General features: G+C 52.8%; 1 protein-coding gene across 5 annotated transcripts in view; it reads right to left on the minus strand.

Moving 5' to 3' along the window:
• Positions 1-1396: 1396 nt before the first annotated feature.
• Positions 1397-19162, minus strand: part of RABEP1 (rabaptin, RAB GTPase binding effector protein 1) — a 204810-nt gene continuing 187044 nt past the window's right edge. For all 5 annotated transcript variants that reach the window (XM_036078318.2, XM_036078319.2, XM_036078324.2 and 2 more), the window contains 9 exons: positions 18671-18775; positions 17100-17216; positions 12167-12265; positions 8637-8777; positions 5914-6103; positions 5102-5157; positions 3522-3620; positions 2780-2896; positions 1397-2315 (listed from right to left, as the gene is read on the minus strand). In XM_036078318.2, the coding sequence (XP_035934211.2) occupies positions 2214-2315; positions 2780-2896; positions 3522-3620; positions 5102-5157; positions 5914-6103; positions 8637-8777; positions 12167-12265; positions 17100-17216; positions 18671-18775 (1026 nt within the window). In that variant the 3' untranslated portion in view covers positions 1397-2213. The remainder of the gene's footprint in view (positions 2316-2779; positions 2897-3521; positions 3621-5101; positions 5158-5913; positions 6104-8636; positions 8778-12166; positions 12266-17099; positions 17217-18670; positions 18776-19162) is intronic.

Raw genomic sequence — 19162 nt, forward strand, 5'->3', positions numbered from 1 at the left:
AGCGGCCAGGACCCCAGGACTGAATGGGGCAGCGGCTGATTAACGCCAACACTTTCTCGAGGACACATGTCGAGTGCAGTCACACGGTCACCCCCGAGGCCCGCTCAGAGCTGGGCAGGGGCCACCGACAGGCAGGACCACCCTCCAGGCGGCACCGGCTGCGCGCGGTCCCCGAGGGGCACCGGGTGGGTCAGACCTCAGTGTGAGAAGCCTCGCCGGGCGCAGGTTTGTCCTCAGCGTCAGGTCCTCTCTCGCACCCTCCGGTGTGAGTTCTAGAAGGGGGACACGGCTGTGACCGCCGCGGAAGACCAGGAGGGAAGGAGGTTCCAGGTGAGAGGGCGGGTCAGCCGTGCGAGCACACGGACGTGCGGGGAACCCAGCCGGCCTGTCCTTTGTCTGTGGGGGCAGAACCCCACCTCCTCGGCCGCTTCCTGTCTCTCAGACAACCCGGTCTCTAGAAGTGCTTCCTCCACGGGTAGCGTCTGTGTGGTTTCACACGAGAAACACCGAGCAGAACCAGGAGTCTCCGCTGGGGTTCCTCTAGCATGTTCTCGGCCGGGCTCCCCCAGTTGGGCTCCGCCGCGGACCGCCGTCGGTTCCAGACGGAGGAAACGGTCTGCGAGGTGCCGGCATTCGCCGGGAGCGGGTGGAGGCCGTTCAGGAAGGTTACGACAGGCTGCAGTCCTCTGAAATCCGCCTGCGGCTCGTTGTGCACGTGCTGAAACTCCCTGTAACTCAGTGAGGATACAGGTTCCTTTCTCCAAACCAAGTAGCACTCGTCATACAGAGAAACTTCAAACCAACTGACAATGTTTCATGCGTGGTGGGCCTAGAGCCCTATTTCCCTAATTAGTATTTACTGTTAAAGTCATAATTATGACAGAACTGCACCAGAGGCCCAAGGAATGAGGGGGTGTAGATCTCTTCTTGTCCTTGGGGGACAGCTTTTTGGGCTAGCCCCACCCTGCAAGACCACCCACTCTGAACCCTAAGTCGACGGTGGCTGAGCCAGTCTCTGTCATCCAGTCACTCCCGCTGCGCGGCACCGAGCACGAGGGTCACCTGAGGACACGTCTGTGCGCGGGGCTCCAGCCGGCCGCCAGTGAGCACGAGCCCGGTCCCTGTGCCTCCTGACGCGCGGGGGAGCCCGGCACCTCATGCTCACCGAGCTTTCTGCACAGAGGGGAGGGGTCTGACCTCACGGACACGACCAGCAGGGCTCTAGCCTGGTGGCGACCCCAACGGCCTTTCCCAGGGGCCCCCACAGGCAGTATGCACGCCACACCGAACTCAGAAGAGGGGAACACAAACTAGGCATCTGTCTGGGATGATCGGAAACAAGGCGCACAGGCCCATGGACTAGAGGTGGAAATGAGCAGATTTAAGAAGCTTCTACTAGATGTCAGACATAGCTTGTTTTATTAATATTGTTTTCTCCACTGATCCAATAACTAAACTAAAACAGTTTTCAAAAGAGCAGACGTGCCCGTTCAGCTCAACCCTGGTACCTGTGGGCCCGCAGAGCGCGTCTGGGGAGGGGGGCAGAAAAGTGCTTCCGCGGTCTCTTGTGCTTTTCCTCGAACCTCGGCTTCCAATGCAGGGCGCCCCGCCACGCTTTCAGTCTCACAACTGATTCGGCGCCTGCGTCAGTGGTGTCGCCCCCGTCCTGTGGGTCTCAGGCAAGTCTCGGTCGCATTGAAGGTCCTCCAACGCAAGACAAAATGGTAAAAAAGAAAGAAAATGCACTGAGCTGAGCGATACACTCCCTAGCCGATGGCCTGCTTGCGAACTTCATATTTTAATATAAAATACTCGTACAGCACACTACACCTCTGTCTGCTAGCGGAATACGGTTACTGCTGAACTCGAGACAACAGAAACAGGAAAGGCTCTCCTCCAATATCTAGGAACAGAAAATGTAATTCCAAACACGATTGGGATGTTGCTTTAAAGGCAGGAAAACGTTGGATAAAGCAGCACTTCCTCCGTCACCGAGCGGACCCCACCCCCCCAGGGTCCAGTGTGTCCGTCTGTCCCCATGGGAAAGTCCTTGCGCGCACGTCTCCCGCGCCGCGGCGTCCTCTCCCACCAGAAGCAAGCATCGCTCCGGGCTCCCTTTCTTGTGACTTCTTCGGTTAAGAGTTAAATAATAATTAATGTTGCTCTAAGAGGAGTTAAAAACCCAGGGTGCAGGCCAGCGTCCTGCTCGGGTGTCATGTCTCGGGGAGCTGGTTGATGTCCGTCAGCTTGGTGTCGTTGAGGATCGCCCGGATCCGCTCCAGGGAGCCCGCCTGCCGGATCCGCTCCAGCTGCACCTGGGAAGCGACACGGAGTCAAGCGCGTGCGCCTCAGGCCCGGGTGTTCCCGAGCCGGTTCGGTCTGGCAGACGCGGGGCCCGTCAAAGAGCAATTCGCTCCCCGGGGGCTGCTGTGCGACAGGCCTAGGCTAAGGGCTGCGACCACGGCACGGGTGACCCCTGACCCCACAGACTCCACAGCTGAGTTCGGGGAAATCGAACCCCGAGCCTGGAGGGCTCTGCACAACCTCCTGGATGTCCCCACAGGCGTCCGTCGAGGGCCAGGGCAGCAGGCGCAACATGGCCGGGCGTGGGGGCGACAAGGCTCCGCGGGGGGGACCCCGCTGAGCTGGGCCTCGGAGGGAGGGGTGCGGGGCAGTGGCTCGGGGGCGCTCGGCACAGGGAAGGCGGTGCTGTGGCCAGCAGGACCCAGGAGAGGAACCGGGCGCCGGCAGCGGCCTGGCCGGAAGGGTCCCGTCTCACCTGAAGGGTCTGAGAAAGCTTCACGAAGTCTCTCTGCACTTGCTCGCTGACGTCGAGCTCCGTCTGCAGCCGCTGAGCTTTGTTCTTCTCTTCGAACATCAGCTGCTCTACAGTTGCCTGCAGGACAGCTTCCGGTGAGGAGCCGCCCGGGGCCACAGGCCCAGAGCCACAGGCCCGAGTCCCGCAGGCCCGGGAAGCTGAGCTCTGCGTCTCCGGGACGGCAGCCGCGCGGAATCCAGCGCCTCCCGGGCACGGCTGCCTGAGCCCGCTCGCGTCCTCCTGAAATGGCGCGAGTACAAAGCCACCCACCGCTCACCTCACCCCCAGCGGCCCCGCGACCCCCAGTCCGCCCGGCAGGGAAACCCTTCAGCAGGAGCACGGGAACCTGCGGACACAGAACTATCCAGAACACGGACGCGGTGTCTTTATCCGTCAGTCTGCGCACAGGGCTCGCGGAGACCCGTTCTAGGATCCGGGTCCCCCAGTCAGCCTCGCACTGGCTGCTCCTCACCGGGCTGACCTCGGGCAGCACGTACTGGGGGGACGGGGCCCACAGCGGCTGAGAGCACTGCTTCGGGCCGTGGGGGCCCAGCCGACTCTCACAAGGTCCGTCCCCCCCGCCCGCGGCCAGCCCGCCAGCCCTCGGGGGACGCTGCTCCAAGCTGCCACGTCCTCTCCTACACAGGCAGCATGCGACCCCAGGTGCTTAGCGCTTTTACTAAGTTACCCGTAAAAACATCACCTTAGCAGCAGTCTCTCTCTTTAACTGTTCCTCCAAAGTGGTTTTCATCTCCTGGAGACCCTCGAGCTGCTGAGACTTCTCTCCCAGGGTGGCCTCCAGCTGTGAGAGGAAGGGAAAACCGAGCTGAGAAAGTGCCTGGGGCCTGAGAAGCAGCCCCAGCCCTCGGGTGCCCCAGGCCCTGGACAACGGCGGCTGCGCTGTCCCCACCCTGTCATCGCTGCGCCCTGCAGGTCAGGCTTCAAGACCCCCTCTTTCTTTCATCAGACATCCGTCAGGTCCCCACTAGGTCCCAAGACCTGGGGACAGAGCAGTCAGGAGACAGATGTATGCTGCAGGACTGACGGCATGTGAACGCGGAGAAGCAGCGTTTAATTCTGCCAGAAAAGCTGACGTGACATTGACCCTTAACAGAAAAACTCTCCAGGGGAAGGAGAGGGTGGTAAGGGGAGAAGGCGGGAAGGTACTTGGGCGGGGGAGTGGACGGCTCTCAGAACTGGGGTGAGTCCCTGCCGCACCAGGCCGTGCAGGCAGACGCGGGAGAGGCCCCGGGCCGGGAACACGGGCTCCACCCTGGGGACAGCGGGAGCACAGGGGGTTTGACAGCGACAGAGTCGTTGTTTGCGACCTAGTAATTCTGAAAGACCAGCTGGGCTTCAGTACGAAGAGGAAGTGGAACAGGTACGTGTTGGAGGCAGAGAAACATCAGGCTGGTGCAGTACGCGGGGCGAGCACTGAAGTCTGAGCCCAGATGGGTGGTGCATGTGGACAAGATGGGACGCGCTCCTAAGCGGGTGAGGTCTGCCCGGGTGGCCAGACTGCGTGGGGCTGTAGAGGGACCGGAGGCCGTGCAGTCCCACCGGGGACCACAGCATGTTTGTGGAAAAGAGATCAGGAGGGGACAGGCCCACGACTGGGAGGGATCGGCGACAGAAGAGCCGGCAGACGCAGGCCATCCCTTCCCTGAAGGAGCAAGAACAGGCCGGGAGCGAGGGGAGGGCGCGCAGCGAGGAGCCAGGACACTGAAGGCGGTCGTGTGGAGGGCGGGCGCGAGGCCGTCACAGCTGAGGGCGAGGGGCATGAGGAGGGAGGGGACAGCGGATGGGGACACGGATGGACACGCGGTGCTGCTCAGCCAGGGCCTCGGCAGCCTGGGGCAGAGACGGACAGAGTCCGGACCCGCGGGCGTCGGTGGAGACTGCGTGAAGAGACAAGCAGCTTAGAAGGAACGAAGGCCGCCCGGGGAAGCCATGGACAGCGGGAAAGGAGGGGGGTGAACGAGGGGCTCAGACGGCCAGGCCTGTGGGATGAAGGGCACGCCCAGTGGGCCGCAGGTCACGGGGTCGGCTGGCAGAGGTGTTGATGTCAAGAGGACCCCAAGCCAGGGAGAAACATCCCCTCCCGCCTGTCCCCCCGCCACAGCAGACACCCGGCGCGGCCACAGCGTCCCGGGCGCACAGAGCAGGCCCAGCAAGCGCAGCGCCCGGGCAGCAGGCAGATGCTCCCGGAGGGCGGGCGGGGCCTGTCTTCCAGGAACAACTCCCAGCTGGGGATGAAACTAAGGCGAACCTCAGCAGACTCACCTGTCCCTTTTCTACTTTTATTCTCTCTAGTTCAGCTTTTAGGCTAGAAATGGAAGCTGGAAGGGAAAGAGGAGAAATGTCAGCACTCGCTGATTATTTTGCATTGAAGTTTTCTTCGTTTACACACCTTTCTACCATAAGCTCGATCTCAAACGATGAAACAGCAGTCAGACACTGAGCGCGGGAAACCAGCGCCCCTTTCTCAAGTACTCCCGGCCCCCCCTGCGGCAGCCCGGAGCTCAAGTACAGGCGAGGCCACTCGGAAAGCCTGCAGCACGTCGAACTCGGGGTGGGGATGCAGCCCAGCAGGGCTCTGGGGACACCGGGGTTCTGCCAGAGCGGCCAGCTCCGCTCCCCGAAACGGGATTTTTGTTGTTTTTAAGTCCCAATTAAATTTGAATTTGCTCTGGATGTATCAGGACATCGGAAAAGCCCTTCGTTCTTCCCTATACATCCCCCACCCACGTTCCGCCTTCCACATTCTGAAACCAGACAGTACTGTTTATAATCCCAAGGTCGGCCCCCACCCACGACCCGCGTCCCCGCCCACTTCTCCCGGCCCCGCCCACGGCCCGCGTCCTCGCCCACTTCTCCCCGACCCCGCCCACAGCCCGCATCCCCGCCCACTTCTCCCCGGCCCCGCCCACGGCCCGCATCCCCGCCCACTTCTCCCCGACCCCGCCCACAGCCCGCATCCCCGCCCACTTCTCCCCGGCCCCGCCCACGGCCCGCGTCCCCGCCCACTTCTCCGGGACCCTGCACTCCGCCCCGCAGCTCGCAGCTCGCAGCTCGCAGCTCGGCCGCGTGCTCACCTAGCTCCTCCTTGCAGTTTTCTATCTCCAGCTGCAGGGTCTCCTCGAGGTTCTCTTTTAAGCACTGCTCCGCCTGAATCTGCTCTTTCAGGAACAGGATCTCGGCCTTCAGCTTCTCCTCCGTGTGCTCGGCCGCGGTCCGCACGTGCACGATGCTCTCTCGGTATTTGAGGACCAGCTCCCGCAGCGCCTGCACCCGAGAAACCAATGCCCACCGGGTTTGTGACGGCAGCGGCCATGAGAGCCCCCCCGACATTTTCTGCCACCAGACTCGCGGGTTTTAAATGGTGCAGAATCTAAGACGGAGCGCCAGCTCCCTCAGGGCTCCCCGCGGTGACGTTCAGCATGGCGCGGAAATAAGACCTTTCCGGCCAGAAATGTGCACTGTGGACTGCACGTCTCTCCCTCAAAACTGGCTCATAAGCAGAAAAGCAAAAACGTTAAGGGACTTGCAGTGTGGGAATCACTATGAAGGGCTTTGCAGCTCCCACAATCAGCTGGTAAATCTGGGGTTGCTAGGGGGTGAGGACCCAGAAGGTGTAAACTCCAAAGCAAGTGTGGAATCTGAGGACGAAGTGTATTTACTCACACGTGGACTCAGACACTTACATTGCTGAACGTCTGCCACAAGCCAAGTGCTAGCTAGGCCAGAGGCCATGGGGCAAAGAGCAGCCTTCCAAGGTGATCCCGTTTTTCTATAATAAATTCAGTTTAAATCCTATTTATTTCCCTAAATTTTAGTTGTCTTCTTTTAAAAAAATCCAATCATATCCTAAAGCACCTCTAAGGTAAACGCTGGGATTCTTAGGTAACCACCAGATGTATATAAAATCAGTAACAGCAGAAAAAAGAGTAATGAGAAAACTGTGGTAAGGAAAGCCTCCGAAGATTTACTCCGGGAGCAGGTCTAAGAATCAGGCCTCACAGGCCGACTGGTTACATCCTTCAAGCATTCTAGGAAGTGTGCTCAATCTAGGAATTCAAAGTCTAGGGAGTCCGGGAAAGAGGATCCCACCCCTGCAGAGAACCGCTCATCAGAAGGGGCAGTGCTGGGAGCACTCAAACTCTCAAACTCTCTCTGCGGAGATCAGCCATCAGGTCACAAAGGGGAGCACCAGCGACCTGCACAGAGACACAGGGTTGGGAGGGCAGGGGGCAGAGACAGGGTGCCAGTGGCAAGTCAGCAACGTGGCCCCAGGAGTAAATAAAAGCAAAAACCAGTAGTAATGTTAATATGTATACAGGAATAAAAAAAGAATGAGGCCCAAATTGTAGAGGTTGGATCTGCAGGACAGGATCAGGGAAAACTGTTACAAAACTATAAATTTCTGTAATGTTGATTTTTAGATAACTATAATTTTTTTTCAAAAAACTGAAAGATCTCACAAGTAACATCTATTTTATTTTGAAAATTGCTCAAAGAAATCTCTTCCTTGCCTATACTGTTTACAGTCTCCTTAGGTTTAGCCTCAGATGCGGTTTGCTGATGTTGAAGGATTTGATGATGGGGCAACACGAGGGTGGGGAGGGTCAGGAGATGTGAATGCGCCGGATCCGTCTGATCTCAGGCCCAGTCAGGACACGGATGGGAGATGGTCATGAACGTCTCTGGGAAGCAGGTGGTTTCACAGCCCAGATTCACCCAATGACAGAGGAACAGAAGTGCCCAATGTGTCATAAAAGTTAAGTAAGGGCAGGAGGGTGGCAGGTGCCATTCACCCTTTACAGTGTGATACAGAAAACCAAGCCTGGCGAACCCTTCACACATTTCATTTCTGATGCATTCTCAGTCTGGTCCTGCCGGAGTCACTCACAGAGCGATGCGGCCAAGGATTCTTGGGACACTGAACGCACGAGTGGCAGGACGGAAAATACGTAAACCAGACTTTCTCAAAGCTCAGAGCTTTTGTGCTTCAAAGGGCACCGTCAAGGCAGTGAAAAAGACAATCCACAGCATGGGGAAAAGATCTGCAAATCGTTTCTCTGGTGAGGGACTTAGATCTAGACCATATAGAGAACCATATGACTCCACAATAAAAAATAAATAACCCAATTTAGAAATGAGCAAAAGATCTGAATAGACACTTCCCCAAGGAACATAGACAACTGGCCAATAAACACACAGGAAGACGCTCAGGGTCAGCTGAGTGAGACAGGTACAGCGAGGACGGGAGAAATCCTCACGGGCCCCCGCGACTCCGCTCCGAGGTCTGTCCCCCAGACAAACTAACCCAAATGTGCACGTGGATGTTTACACATGGGGACACCCCGAATGCCCAACCACAGGCCGGCGGGTAAACAAAAGCGTCCACGTGGCCACAAGAAGGGACGGTGCTCGGACGCTGCTCTACACCACGGTGACCCTGACAGCAGTCGGCTGTGCGGAAGAACCACACACAACCCACACACTGCAGGCTTCCAGTCCTATGGAAGTCCACAGCAGGGCGATCCACAGGAGGAAAAGAGGTGAGCAGCTGCTTACGGCAGGGCGGTGGGGAGCAGGAAGGGGAAGGGGCTTCTTTCTAAGGTTATAGACGTGTTCTGAAATTGACCATGGTCACATCCGAGAACACACTAAAAACCACTGAACTGTACGCTTTACATGGGTGAATTATTTGGTATGTGAATTCTATCAATAAAGCCTGTTTTAAGCCAAAATTGGCTGGCAGCCATTTCAGAAAATGTGTCTGTGTGCATCTTTGATCCTGTGGAAAACGCGTTACCTCCACGGTGTCTGGGAGAATGAAGTCTTCTGCTTGCTGCAGGGCCACGTGCAAGCTGTGCTTCCCCTGCAGACTGTCGTTGTCTTTCTGCAACCGCGCCAGCTCCTCGGAGACCTGCTCCCGCGATTGCATCAGCACCGCCTGAAACACAAACGGCCATCACAGCCACACAGGCTGAGTCCCGTCCGCCGAGAGCTGCCCAGAGAAAACCCAGGTCGAACCAAAGAAGGGCCGAGGACGGGGGGCGCACGGTAACGCTCTGTACGACTGACAAGAAGCCGCCCGGAGACGCTTCTATCTGCAATCTTGTCTTCTACTCAAGGAGGCAGGCAGGAAGCAAGCCTCTGAGCCCACTCTCCACGGTCTCCACCAACAGCTTCAAAGTACTGAATCTGTTCCCCGACACCTCCGTCTCCCGCGCTGACGCAGCCAGGTCTTACGACAGACCTGCAGCACATATTGCAAAACCACCCATCTCCTCACAGCACACATTCACCAGAAGCAGGGGGAGCCAAAGACCACTGTCTTCCTCCTCCATGCGTGTGTGCGTGCACAGAATATACATATATATACCCAATCAGCTCAGGATCTCTGAGTGGCCCAACGACCCCAAATACTGGAAGTCATCAGGAGGACCCATGCTTAGGACAGGACACCTGAGCAGCTCATTCTTAAAATGGGCCAGGCTCCTACTTCTACATGCAGACGTGCAGTATAATTTTAGGTAACGAGAATCTGAATCAATATAAAAGTTATTCCAGCTAATTTGAGTGTTATTTCTACAAAAGTATTTGACTTCTGCTAATTTTTAATACTCAGTCGTTTAACTTAAACGTATGTGTAAGTGTAGACTACTCACTGCTCCAACATTCCTTTAGCAGCTGCCACGCCGTACGAGGCATTGTGCTGCACACGGGGACACAGAGATAAAAACCAGAGCCTCTGCCCGGGAGAAGCTCACGGTGCGGTGGAGGGAGAGCTCAGGAAAGTGACAACCCAGGGCAAGTGCGAGCGCGAGGACAGAGAACGGGGGCAGCAGGGTCAAAGGACACAGGGGTTCCGAGGGGAGAGGCTCAAGGTCATTTCCCAGAGAAGGTGATCGCTGCATCCTGAAGGACAGAAAGGCTGCTGGACGGCATGCAAGGTCACACATAAATTTTGGTTAATTTTGCTGGCTCTTACTTATCTTCAGACCAGAATCAACTGTGCTTTATGCTCACTTTTAACCCATTTACAACAGTATGTTAGCATTCCACTCTCTGGGACATGAGAAAGGGGGAAAGAATAAAATGTATATAGTTCCTACTTTCGTAAAGAGAAAAGCATAAGGATAAACCAAAAATAAATTAAAATGATCATACATGGAAGGGGGTACGAATGGCGTGAAAGGAATAGGGAATGGAAGAAATCGGAACATGTATCCATTTCTATAGTTTTGACTTATGAACCATGTTGCATGTTCAAAAAAAATAAATCAAAAAAGAAAAAGGAAAATCCGAAAATGTAATACAAACAGAAACAAATGGAGTTCACGACGTTATCAAACTAGTAACATAACCACAAAGGAAATAGTTAATTCAAGTAACTTTGGAAACACAGCAGGCTGACCGTAAATCCTTAGCGGGGATACATTCAAAGAGCAAGAGCTACAAAGAAACACGGAACCTCACTCAATACTTTCGCTGCTGGCAGCTCTAAGGTGGTCGCTTGGAAACTGTGCTGTCCCTGCCCCAACCAAGTGACCGGACAGAGCGCGCCCCCTGCTGCTCGGAGCCCCCACTGACGCGCTACATCTCTGTGCTGTGGGCGCCCAGACCTCTAACCTGAACCAAGTCGCGCGGGAGGAACCAGACACATGATCCTAGGAGGCAGCTGGTCTGGGCTCCACAAAAACGCTAATGTCACAAAACACCCAAAAAAAAAAAAAAAAGGGCGACTGTTCTAGATTATCGGAGACTAAAGTGACAAGACAGTCAAAAACAGTATGTGACCCTTGACTGGTTCCTCCATCAAAAAATCAGAATTAAAAACTGAAACCACCTCTACAAACAACCACGCACTTTGGGGACCATGGTCACATTTTAAGGATGTGAGAACAGCACTGGTGGAGTAGAACCACCTCTCTGTTCTCGGGAGACGCATGCGCAAATATTCCCGAGTGGCACAGAGTCTGCAACTGATTTCCTAATGGCTCAGAAAACACACACACACAGATGGAAGAGATGGAGAAAACAGCAGCACGCGTGAAAATGTGGCCAAATACTGACAACTGGTAAGTCTAACTGAAGACATTAGGCGTGTTCAATCCATAAGCCGCTCAAGACGGACATTTTTCCAAAGACACTGTTGGGGGGATGCTAAGATCCCAGGCACGCCATGGCTGCTCGTGTGAAGGGACAAAGAAACGGAGTCCCTCTTCCTCGCTACAAGAACCTTCGAAGATCAAGTCAAGAAGATGGTCGGGCAGGATCCCAACCTTACTCTGAACACTTCTTCTACGTGACCTGCAACACATTCGTTTTAAGTGGAGTCCACTCGGAACTGTTTGCAAAGGCAGACGGGGTTGAGAAGACAAGCAGGGGAGAGGAGAGAGGAGAGAGAAGGGAAAGGAGCTAAGCACTGAAATTCTGTCGGCATCTAGCAGTGATTTTTACACTGACGGTTATCATTTCGTATTCTCTGATCAATGAAAAGGTATGGAAGTCCCTGGTCAATGATTAGAATGAGATGCTCCTCAAGAGACCAGGGCTAGTATTTAGGGATCAGCTCAAAAGGCACTCAGACGCTGACCGGCTGCCGGTCAAAAACAAACCATTCCCATACAGCCAGAGGCTTTTCCCCCCCCCACCATTGCTGGCGGAGCTGGACGAGAGAGAACTCTGTGGGATCATCCCAGCAGGGCCAACTCTGTCATCACCTACAAAGGGTCATCAGGTGTCGGGTTCCAGCTTCAAGGAGAAGGAAGAACAGGCAAATGGAACGAGCCTGGTGAGGAAGGAGGCTCCAGTCCGGGGAGCTCCTTGGCTGGGGTCCCAGCCAGCTCTTCTTCCAGAAGCCGTCTGCCCCGTCCCTCCCAAGGCAGACGGCCTCCAGAAGTACCCCCGCGGCACAGCGGTGATGGTGCACGGGTCAATGCCTGTGAGGCTAACGAGGCTACTTTCGATCAATCAGCGGGTCAGGAAAAGTACAAGCACGGTTCAAAAGCTCCATCTGCTGGGGTTTTGGGAGATTTCAATGTTCACCTTGTATTTGGAACCAACTATGAGTCGACAGTTTATTCTGTTGAGGTTGCCCAAATCAGAAAAGTAAACTAAGTTAAAGGTGAGAGTGTTTTTCGGTTGGGAGGCAGGTTTAAAAAACGAGTGAGGTCTTTACATAGGCTTGTCCATTACGAATGCTGCTTCGGCCCCAGAGAGCAGAACAGTGTGGCCACTGGGCCAGGGAGACACAGTCATAGCAAAGAGGGTCTCACAACCGAACAAAAAGGAATCTATTTAACACGGCTAATGCTAATTTAAATGTTAACTTACCATCTGCTCCTGAACATCCCTTTTTGCCTGGGAAAACCCCTGCTGTAACTCTTCAAGTAAGATCTCAGACGCCTGGGCTCTTAGGACGAGTGCAGAGATCTTAGAAGACAAAAATGCACAAAGACAATATCGTTAGGAAGCTGGTGATTCTGACACGAACCCTTCCATCCCCTGCTTATTTTTTTTTTTTTTTAAAGATTTTATTTATTTATTTGACAGAGAGAGACACAGCGAGAGAGGGAACACAAGCAGGGGGAGTGGGAGAGGGAGAAGCAGGCTCCCCGCAGAGCAGGGAGCCCGATGCGGGGCTCGATCCCAGGACCCTGGGATCGTGACCTGAGCCGAAGGCAGACGCTTAACCGACTGAGCCACCCAGGCACCCATCCCCTGCTTATTTCATATCCGGAACTGGTGTTTTCTTCCTTTATCATAACCCATCATCACTCATTCCACAGACGTGCATGCCTCTGTGTCTCGGCCCCTCACGTCACACGGGGCCGGCAGCAGAGGTCCCCGGGGTCATGCCCTGCCGTACATGGACAGCGCTGTATGGGTTTCTAGACACAGATGTCAATCCACATGGCCTACTTATATTACCCTTTAAGGAGCTTTTAGACAAAAATCAATAAAGATTTTGAACTCTGCCCACACACACACAAAAAAAGCACACAGTGTAAAGCATAAATGGATCTTCTCTGAACTAGCTTCAGTCTTCCAAGATGATTTCCTTAAAAGCAATAAACACATGATTAACATCACTGAACTCTCAACTCCCTTAGTTTTAATGTTTCTGAGAGGGGTCCTGTGAGAGCTGGGGACTCGTACGTAACAATTATAAAATAAATCAACACCCATGTGTTTGGACATTGAGAACATGATTACTGCCAGTACTCTCCTCCCAGGACTGGCAGATCAGGTTGTGGACACAAACTTCCTGTTGAGAATTAGGAAAACCAGACAAAAATATGAATGGTATCTACTTGAAGGCACTGGAGAACAGGGCAAAAAAGATTCACAGAGCCCCGGACCAGACGGAGGCCGTGTGGAGAGTCGGGAGGCACAGGGAACAGCTCTTCCCTAGAAGCCCGTGCCAGTCCCCAGAGAAACACGTGACACCACGAAGCTGAGCGCCCGGGGCGGGGGGGCAGACATGAGCGTCCAGGACCCGCCATGCAAAGGGAGCCTGGAAACACGCTGCCCCGTGGACTGGGTCCCCAGAGGGTTAGGGAAGACTTTAACCTGACCTTTGCAACTTTGTATAATCTCAATTCCTGCGGCTGGATGAAGGTGGTCCAGGACTGTAAGGCCCACTAGCTGCTTGCCTCTCATCAGGAAAATGGTCTTTTTTTTTTTTAAGAGTTTTATTTATTTATTTGAGAGAGAGAGCATGAGCAAGGAGGAGAGGCAGAGGCAGAGGGAGAAGCAGGCTCCCAGCTGAGCAGGGAGCCCGATGCAGGCCTCGATACCAGGACCCTGAGATCATGACCTGAGCCGAAGGCAGACGCTTCACCGACTGAGCCACCCAGGCTCCCCAAGAAAATGGCTTTATATTATTTCAACATTTTCACATAAATGTCTAGCGCTCAAGTAAAAATGCACAAAGGACAGGATAAAAACAAAAAGAAATAATAAAAAACAACACAGGTAATACAAACAGATCTAAAATGAATCCAGATTTGCGAATTATTACAGACTTTAAAATGTCCAGAGATTTAAAAGACAGAATTTAGAACTACCAGAGAATTGGAAAAAATGGAAAGTAACCAAAAGGAAATGATAAACAGAATTTAAAAAATCAATTATCTAAGTTAAAAATTTCAATGGATGAGTTTTAACAGATTAGACCATTTGAAAAGAAAGTCAGTGAGCTATAAGACATATCTGAAGAAAATAAAGACAAAAAATACAAAAGAGCCTTAAAAAGCCATGTAGCCACAACGTGCAGGTGTAACATATGTAAGTATTGGAAGAAATACCGCCGACCCAGTGAGCTAAAAATAAGCCAATGCAGAAACCCTGTAATCTACTCTGAGGGACGCTCCAGAGAAATGAGGCCACACGTCCACCAAAGACACACACAGGAGCATTAGAAAATGTATGTTCACAAAAGCCAGAACTAGAAACAACGCAAGTGTCCCCACCTGCACTGGATACGTTATGCCACATCCGTGTAACAGAATGCACAAGCAGGAATCTCTAACCACCGATGTACGCAGCAACATGCAGGGGCCTCACGCACAGAAGAATCAAATAGCCCAGATGAGACGACAGGATTCCCTTGAACTTATATGACGTTCAGGAGTGAGCACTACGAAACAGTGTTCGACATCAGAACCCTGCCTGCCTCTCTGCGCGGGCAGCTCTGTGAGCACGATATATCAGAAAGTCTGTATCTTGCCAGGTGATGATCGCCCTGGTAAATTTTTTCACATGTTAAAATTCACCAAATTTTACACTTGAGATTTATGCACTTTATTGTATGTAATATCTCAATAAAAGCAAGTTTTAAAAGATAATGGCTGAGAATATTCCAATTATGATGTAAGACATAAATTCAGAAATCTAAGAAACCCTCTGAGAATCCCAAATAGGAGAAACATGAAAAAAATACACGTAGGTACAGCACAGTAAAACTGCTGAAAACAAAAGCCAAAAAGAGCATCCTTAAAATAGCCAGGGGAAAAAACAACATTTTACCTAAAGTAAGACCGACAGTGGACTTCTTATGAGAAACTGGGGAGCCAGAACAAACCAGTAACTTCCAAGCGCTGGAGGAGATCAGCGTAAGTGCTCAGGATGCCACAGCCGGCCAAGTATCCTTCTCGGATGAAGGCGGAAATAAAAAGATCTGTCTAAATAAATAAAAATATGAGAGCGCAGAGACTTCCAAGACGGACGAGGCCCACAGCCGCCTTTCTCTACCCTGATTACAACTAAAAACTCTGGATAAATACAAAAGCTACCCAAGGACTCTGAAAAATAAGCAAAGGCAGACAGCTGAGAGAAGGAAGTCACCAGGGGAAGAAGCAACTGACCCAGGAGGGAACTGACTGCTCACAGGGGGCTTTCCCACTTCCGTGGCAGCGAAGACCGCCCCACCGTAGAGCCGCGACAGCTGCGGGCGCAGGGGCCCAGACTCTGATCCCAGCGCCAGGGCAGGGTCCCCGAAGCGGAAGAGCAGCGGGGGCATTCTCGGGGACGAGGGCTAGAGAATGTGGCATAGAAATAGACAAAGAGACCAATGGAAGAGAACAGAGTCCTGAAACTGACGCCCCCCCACATATTCACTTGATGAATGACACAGATGACCTCGCAGAGCAGCAGGAACTTAGGTGGTACAGGAACTGGCTATCCATACGGAAAAAATAAAATTTCACCCTTATCTATACAGCATCTAGAGCAAAGTCAGTTCTAGATGGATTTTTAGATATAAATGTGACTACAAACAATGAAGCTTCTACAAAAATACATAAAAACATCTTTTTAACACCAGGGTAAGAAAATATTCTTTTTTTTTTTTTAAGATTTTTATTATTTAGAGAGAGAGTGAGCACAAGCACATGAGCAGGGAGAGGAACAGAGGGGGAGGAAGATGGAGGGAAAGAATCTCAAACAGACTCCCCGCTGAGCTCAGAGCCCAACGTGGGGCTCAGTCCCACGACCCTGAGGTCATGACCTGAGCCGAGATCAAGAGTTGGATGCTCAACTGACTGCGCAACCCAGGCGCCCCAAGAAAATATTCTTTTAAAAAACGGAACAAAAATCACCAATCATAAAGATCAATAAATTTGACTACATGAAAATCAAGAACTTCTGTTCATCAAAAGGCACCATTAAAATAATGAAAACATAAAATACTGATGAGCAGACATGTGCCACACAAGTCACCCAAAGGCTCTAGTACGACTGTATAAAGAGCTTCTAACAAATCAGAAAAAGAACCAAAAACAGATAAATAAAACAAAGACTAGACAATCCAATAGAAACTCAGCATAAGACTTGAGAGGACTCACACACACACGGATATCCCAGCGGTCCAGAAACAGGACAAACGCCACGTAACCCGGGGGTCTTCAGGGAAATGCAAACGAAGCCTCCGTGAAGCACCATCAGCTACCAGGACGACGGGCCCACAGGGACTCCCCGTGCGTGCTGGCGGGAGTGTAAATGTGGACGACCACTGTGGACACGGTCTGGCTTGTCACCCACTGTTACGCACGGAGTGCGTTATGAACACCCCAACCCGGGCACGGCACCCCCAGCAGAAGCACGTGCCACAAGACCCATCCGGAACCTTCACAGCAGAATTACTCCTAACGTCGCAGAACTGGAAACCACCCAACGCGCGTCACGACGGACAGACTGACGGATCCGTACACGGTACAAGCGTACGACAAGCACGGGGAAGCAGCCAGCGCCCCAGCGTCGGGTGAGAAGAGCCTCACGACACCGCATGAGGAAGACAAGATGACACACGCGGACTCAGCGGATGGGGTCAGAAGCCAGGGAGGGGCGGGCCTGGCCCGCGGGCTCGCGTCCTGCTGTTCGGCCCTGATGGGCGACGCGGACGGGAGTGCTGGTGTGCTGGGTCTGTTGTGCAGGTCTGAGTTTTCTCTATTTGTCATACATTTAATAAGTCCAGGGGAATTTAAAAAGTATCATTCCTGTCAGGAAGCTTTTTGTGTGCAGCAGAAAAACCTACTGAAAACAGAAAAATGAGAGCTTGCAGATATCCAGTACGCAGTCATTTACGCAGTTACTGGTCAAAGATCTGTAAGACCGACAGCAGGAACAGATCCGGAAGAGATCTTTACCCCCTGAGGGAAGACAGGGCTCAGGCGGGGGAGAGACAGGGCTGTGATTGCAGAGCCGCCGCCTTTGGGCCGCGCGGGCATCTGGGCGGGTGGCATGGGGGTGCCCCGGCCCCACGTACCTGGTGGCCGGCGTCCTGGGCGCTGCGACTCAGAGCGCCCTCCAGCTCCTGCCGTTCCCTCGCCGTCCCCTCCAGCTGCTCGTTCGCCTGCCTCAGCATCACCTGCAGTTTCTTCACCTGCGCAATTGTAAATGCCAATCGGGACAAGTTCCTGAGGATTCTTTCGTTCATAGAAAAAAAAACCCTAGCTCTAGAAATTTTAAGAACCTCATCTTTTTTCTTCCTGATTTGTCAATTCAGAACGACTGACCTCATTCGGGGTCGGTGCCGTGCTCTACGGTTAACAAATCCCTTCTCACGTACGTTACCTCATTTGAGAAGGTCTGCTCTTCCGCCTGGCCCTGCAGGCCGGGGCACCGCCCCCCTTACTCTGGGCTATCCTCCGCCTCCAATCTGCAACCCACACTAACACTATGATTTTTTCTAAAACAAAAGTCAAATCATATTATTTCCCTACTTGGAATTTCTAAATGCGTCCCAAAGTCTTCAGGGCAGAATGCAAACACCGTCCACCAGCACCGCTCCCTCAGTGATCTCATCCTGGCCTCCCTCTGTAGCGTCCTCTCCCCTCCCATGCCCCCCACACAGCCCATGCGCGATTCATGCTTCCAGAACGCAGTGGTCCCCTTCGTAACTGTTCCTTTGCGCACCTTTCCTGTCCTTGAACACCCTTTCCCATTTCTTCTCCTGATTTTTATTCCAGCTCTAAAACGAACCTAGCTCAAGCGTTACCTTCCCTGAGCGCACAGTGAGGCTACATGCCCCTCTGTGCCTCTAGAAATTTATGTTTCCAGCATCTACAGAAACTAGTACATACAGAGGAAACGAAAGCCAATGGCATTTGAAAATATTAAACCATCATTCTAATCTGCTTACTTTATTTTAAGGGAACTAAGGGAACAATCTTTACAATAATCAAATAACAATTTGGAAATATAAGAAAAATCTTTTCCTTCTATATCCTTTCACAAGCCTACTCTCCTGAAATTCTACGTTCCCTAAATGTTCTCAAGGAATCCATCATTAGACACTATATTTGGAAAGGTACGGGTCAATCTCTGCATGCAAAATCTACCAAATCTTAATTTCTGTGCTCCTGAAAACTAACCTTAATCAGTTCAACAGATTTCTGACAAGAAGTAGGCAATAAGCAATGAAGACTCTAAATAATGGTCATGATGATATTCAACTAAGCTTCTCGCAGTCAGCTGCAGCTCCGTCAGGCCCCGCGTGGGGAAGCACTGTGCAGGGGCGCACGCTCCTGACGATGTGGCCGGCGGCCGCGGGCAGGGGGGCAGGCGGCGAGATCCGATGCCCCAGTGCTCCTGGCCCTGCGAGAGCGGAGCCAGCCTGCGTGGTGCTAGGCTAGCCAACCAAGCCCAGACAGAAGGGACAGAAGGGAAGGTCCTGCTATGGCCCCTGAGGAATGAGGCTGACGCTGCACAAACTGGCTTATTTCGTATTTCACAGGGATATATTTCCCCAAGCAAATGGGAGGGAAGAAGCCATTATTTCTGCGCCTCCGGTGAGAAGAACAACATCAGCAGTTTGGCATGCCGAAAGAAACTCACCTGGTCTCTGGTCTCAGCCTCCTGAATCTGAATCCCTTGTAACTGTTTCTCATAATTGGAGCACATATCGCAACGTCTACCAAGTTTATTTCCTGCGTTATGTACCTGAAGGCACCAAAATGACCTCTTATCAGGCAGAACAACATAATTCCACATCGCATACTTGAACACACACAGTCGTACCTACGTTACTCAGAGGGGAACAGGGACGGGGTAGACAATGTCTTCAGAGATTTATGGCAATATAGGGTTGGATTCTAAGACGCCGTAAACGCCAATACAAACACGACAGGAAAACAAGGGCCACGAGATACAGCATTGGAGGAAAACACGAGGCCAAAGGTCCCAAGCCGAGAGCCACACACCGTGAGTGAGTACGCCACCAGGAGAGGGGCCGCGGCCGGGAGCAACCAGCACCCACGGGCCAACCACAAGCCGCCACCCCGTAAGCTACGCGTCCTGCGTGAGACCAAGGGGGGGCGGCTGCTGTGA

The sequence above is a fragment of the Halichoerus grypus genome, chromosome 2 (assembly GCF_964656455.1).
Source record: "Halichoerus grypus chromosome 2, mHalGry1.hap1.1, whole genome shotgun sequence".
NCBI lineage: Eukaryota > Metazoa > Chordata > Mammalia > Carnivora > Phocidae > Halichoerus > Halichoerus grypus.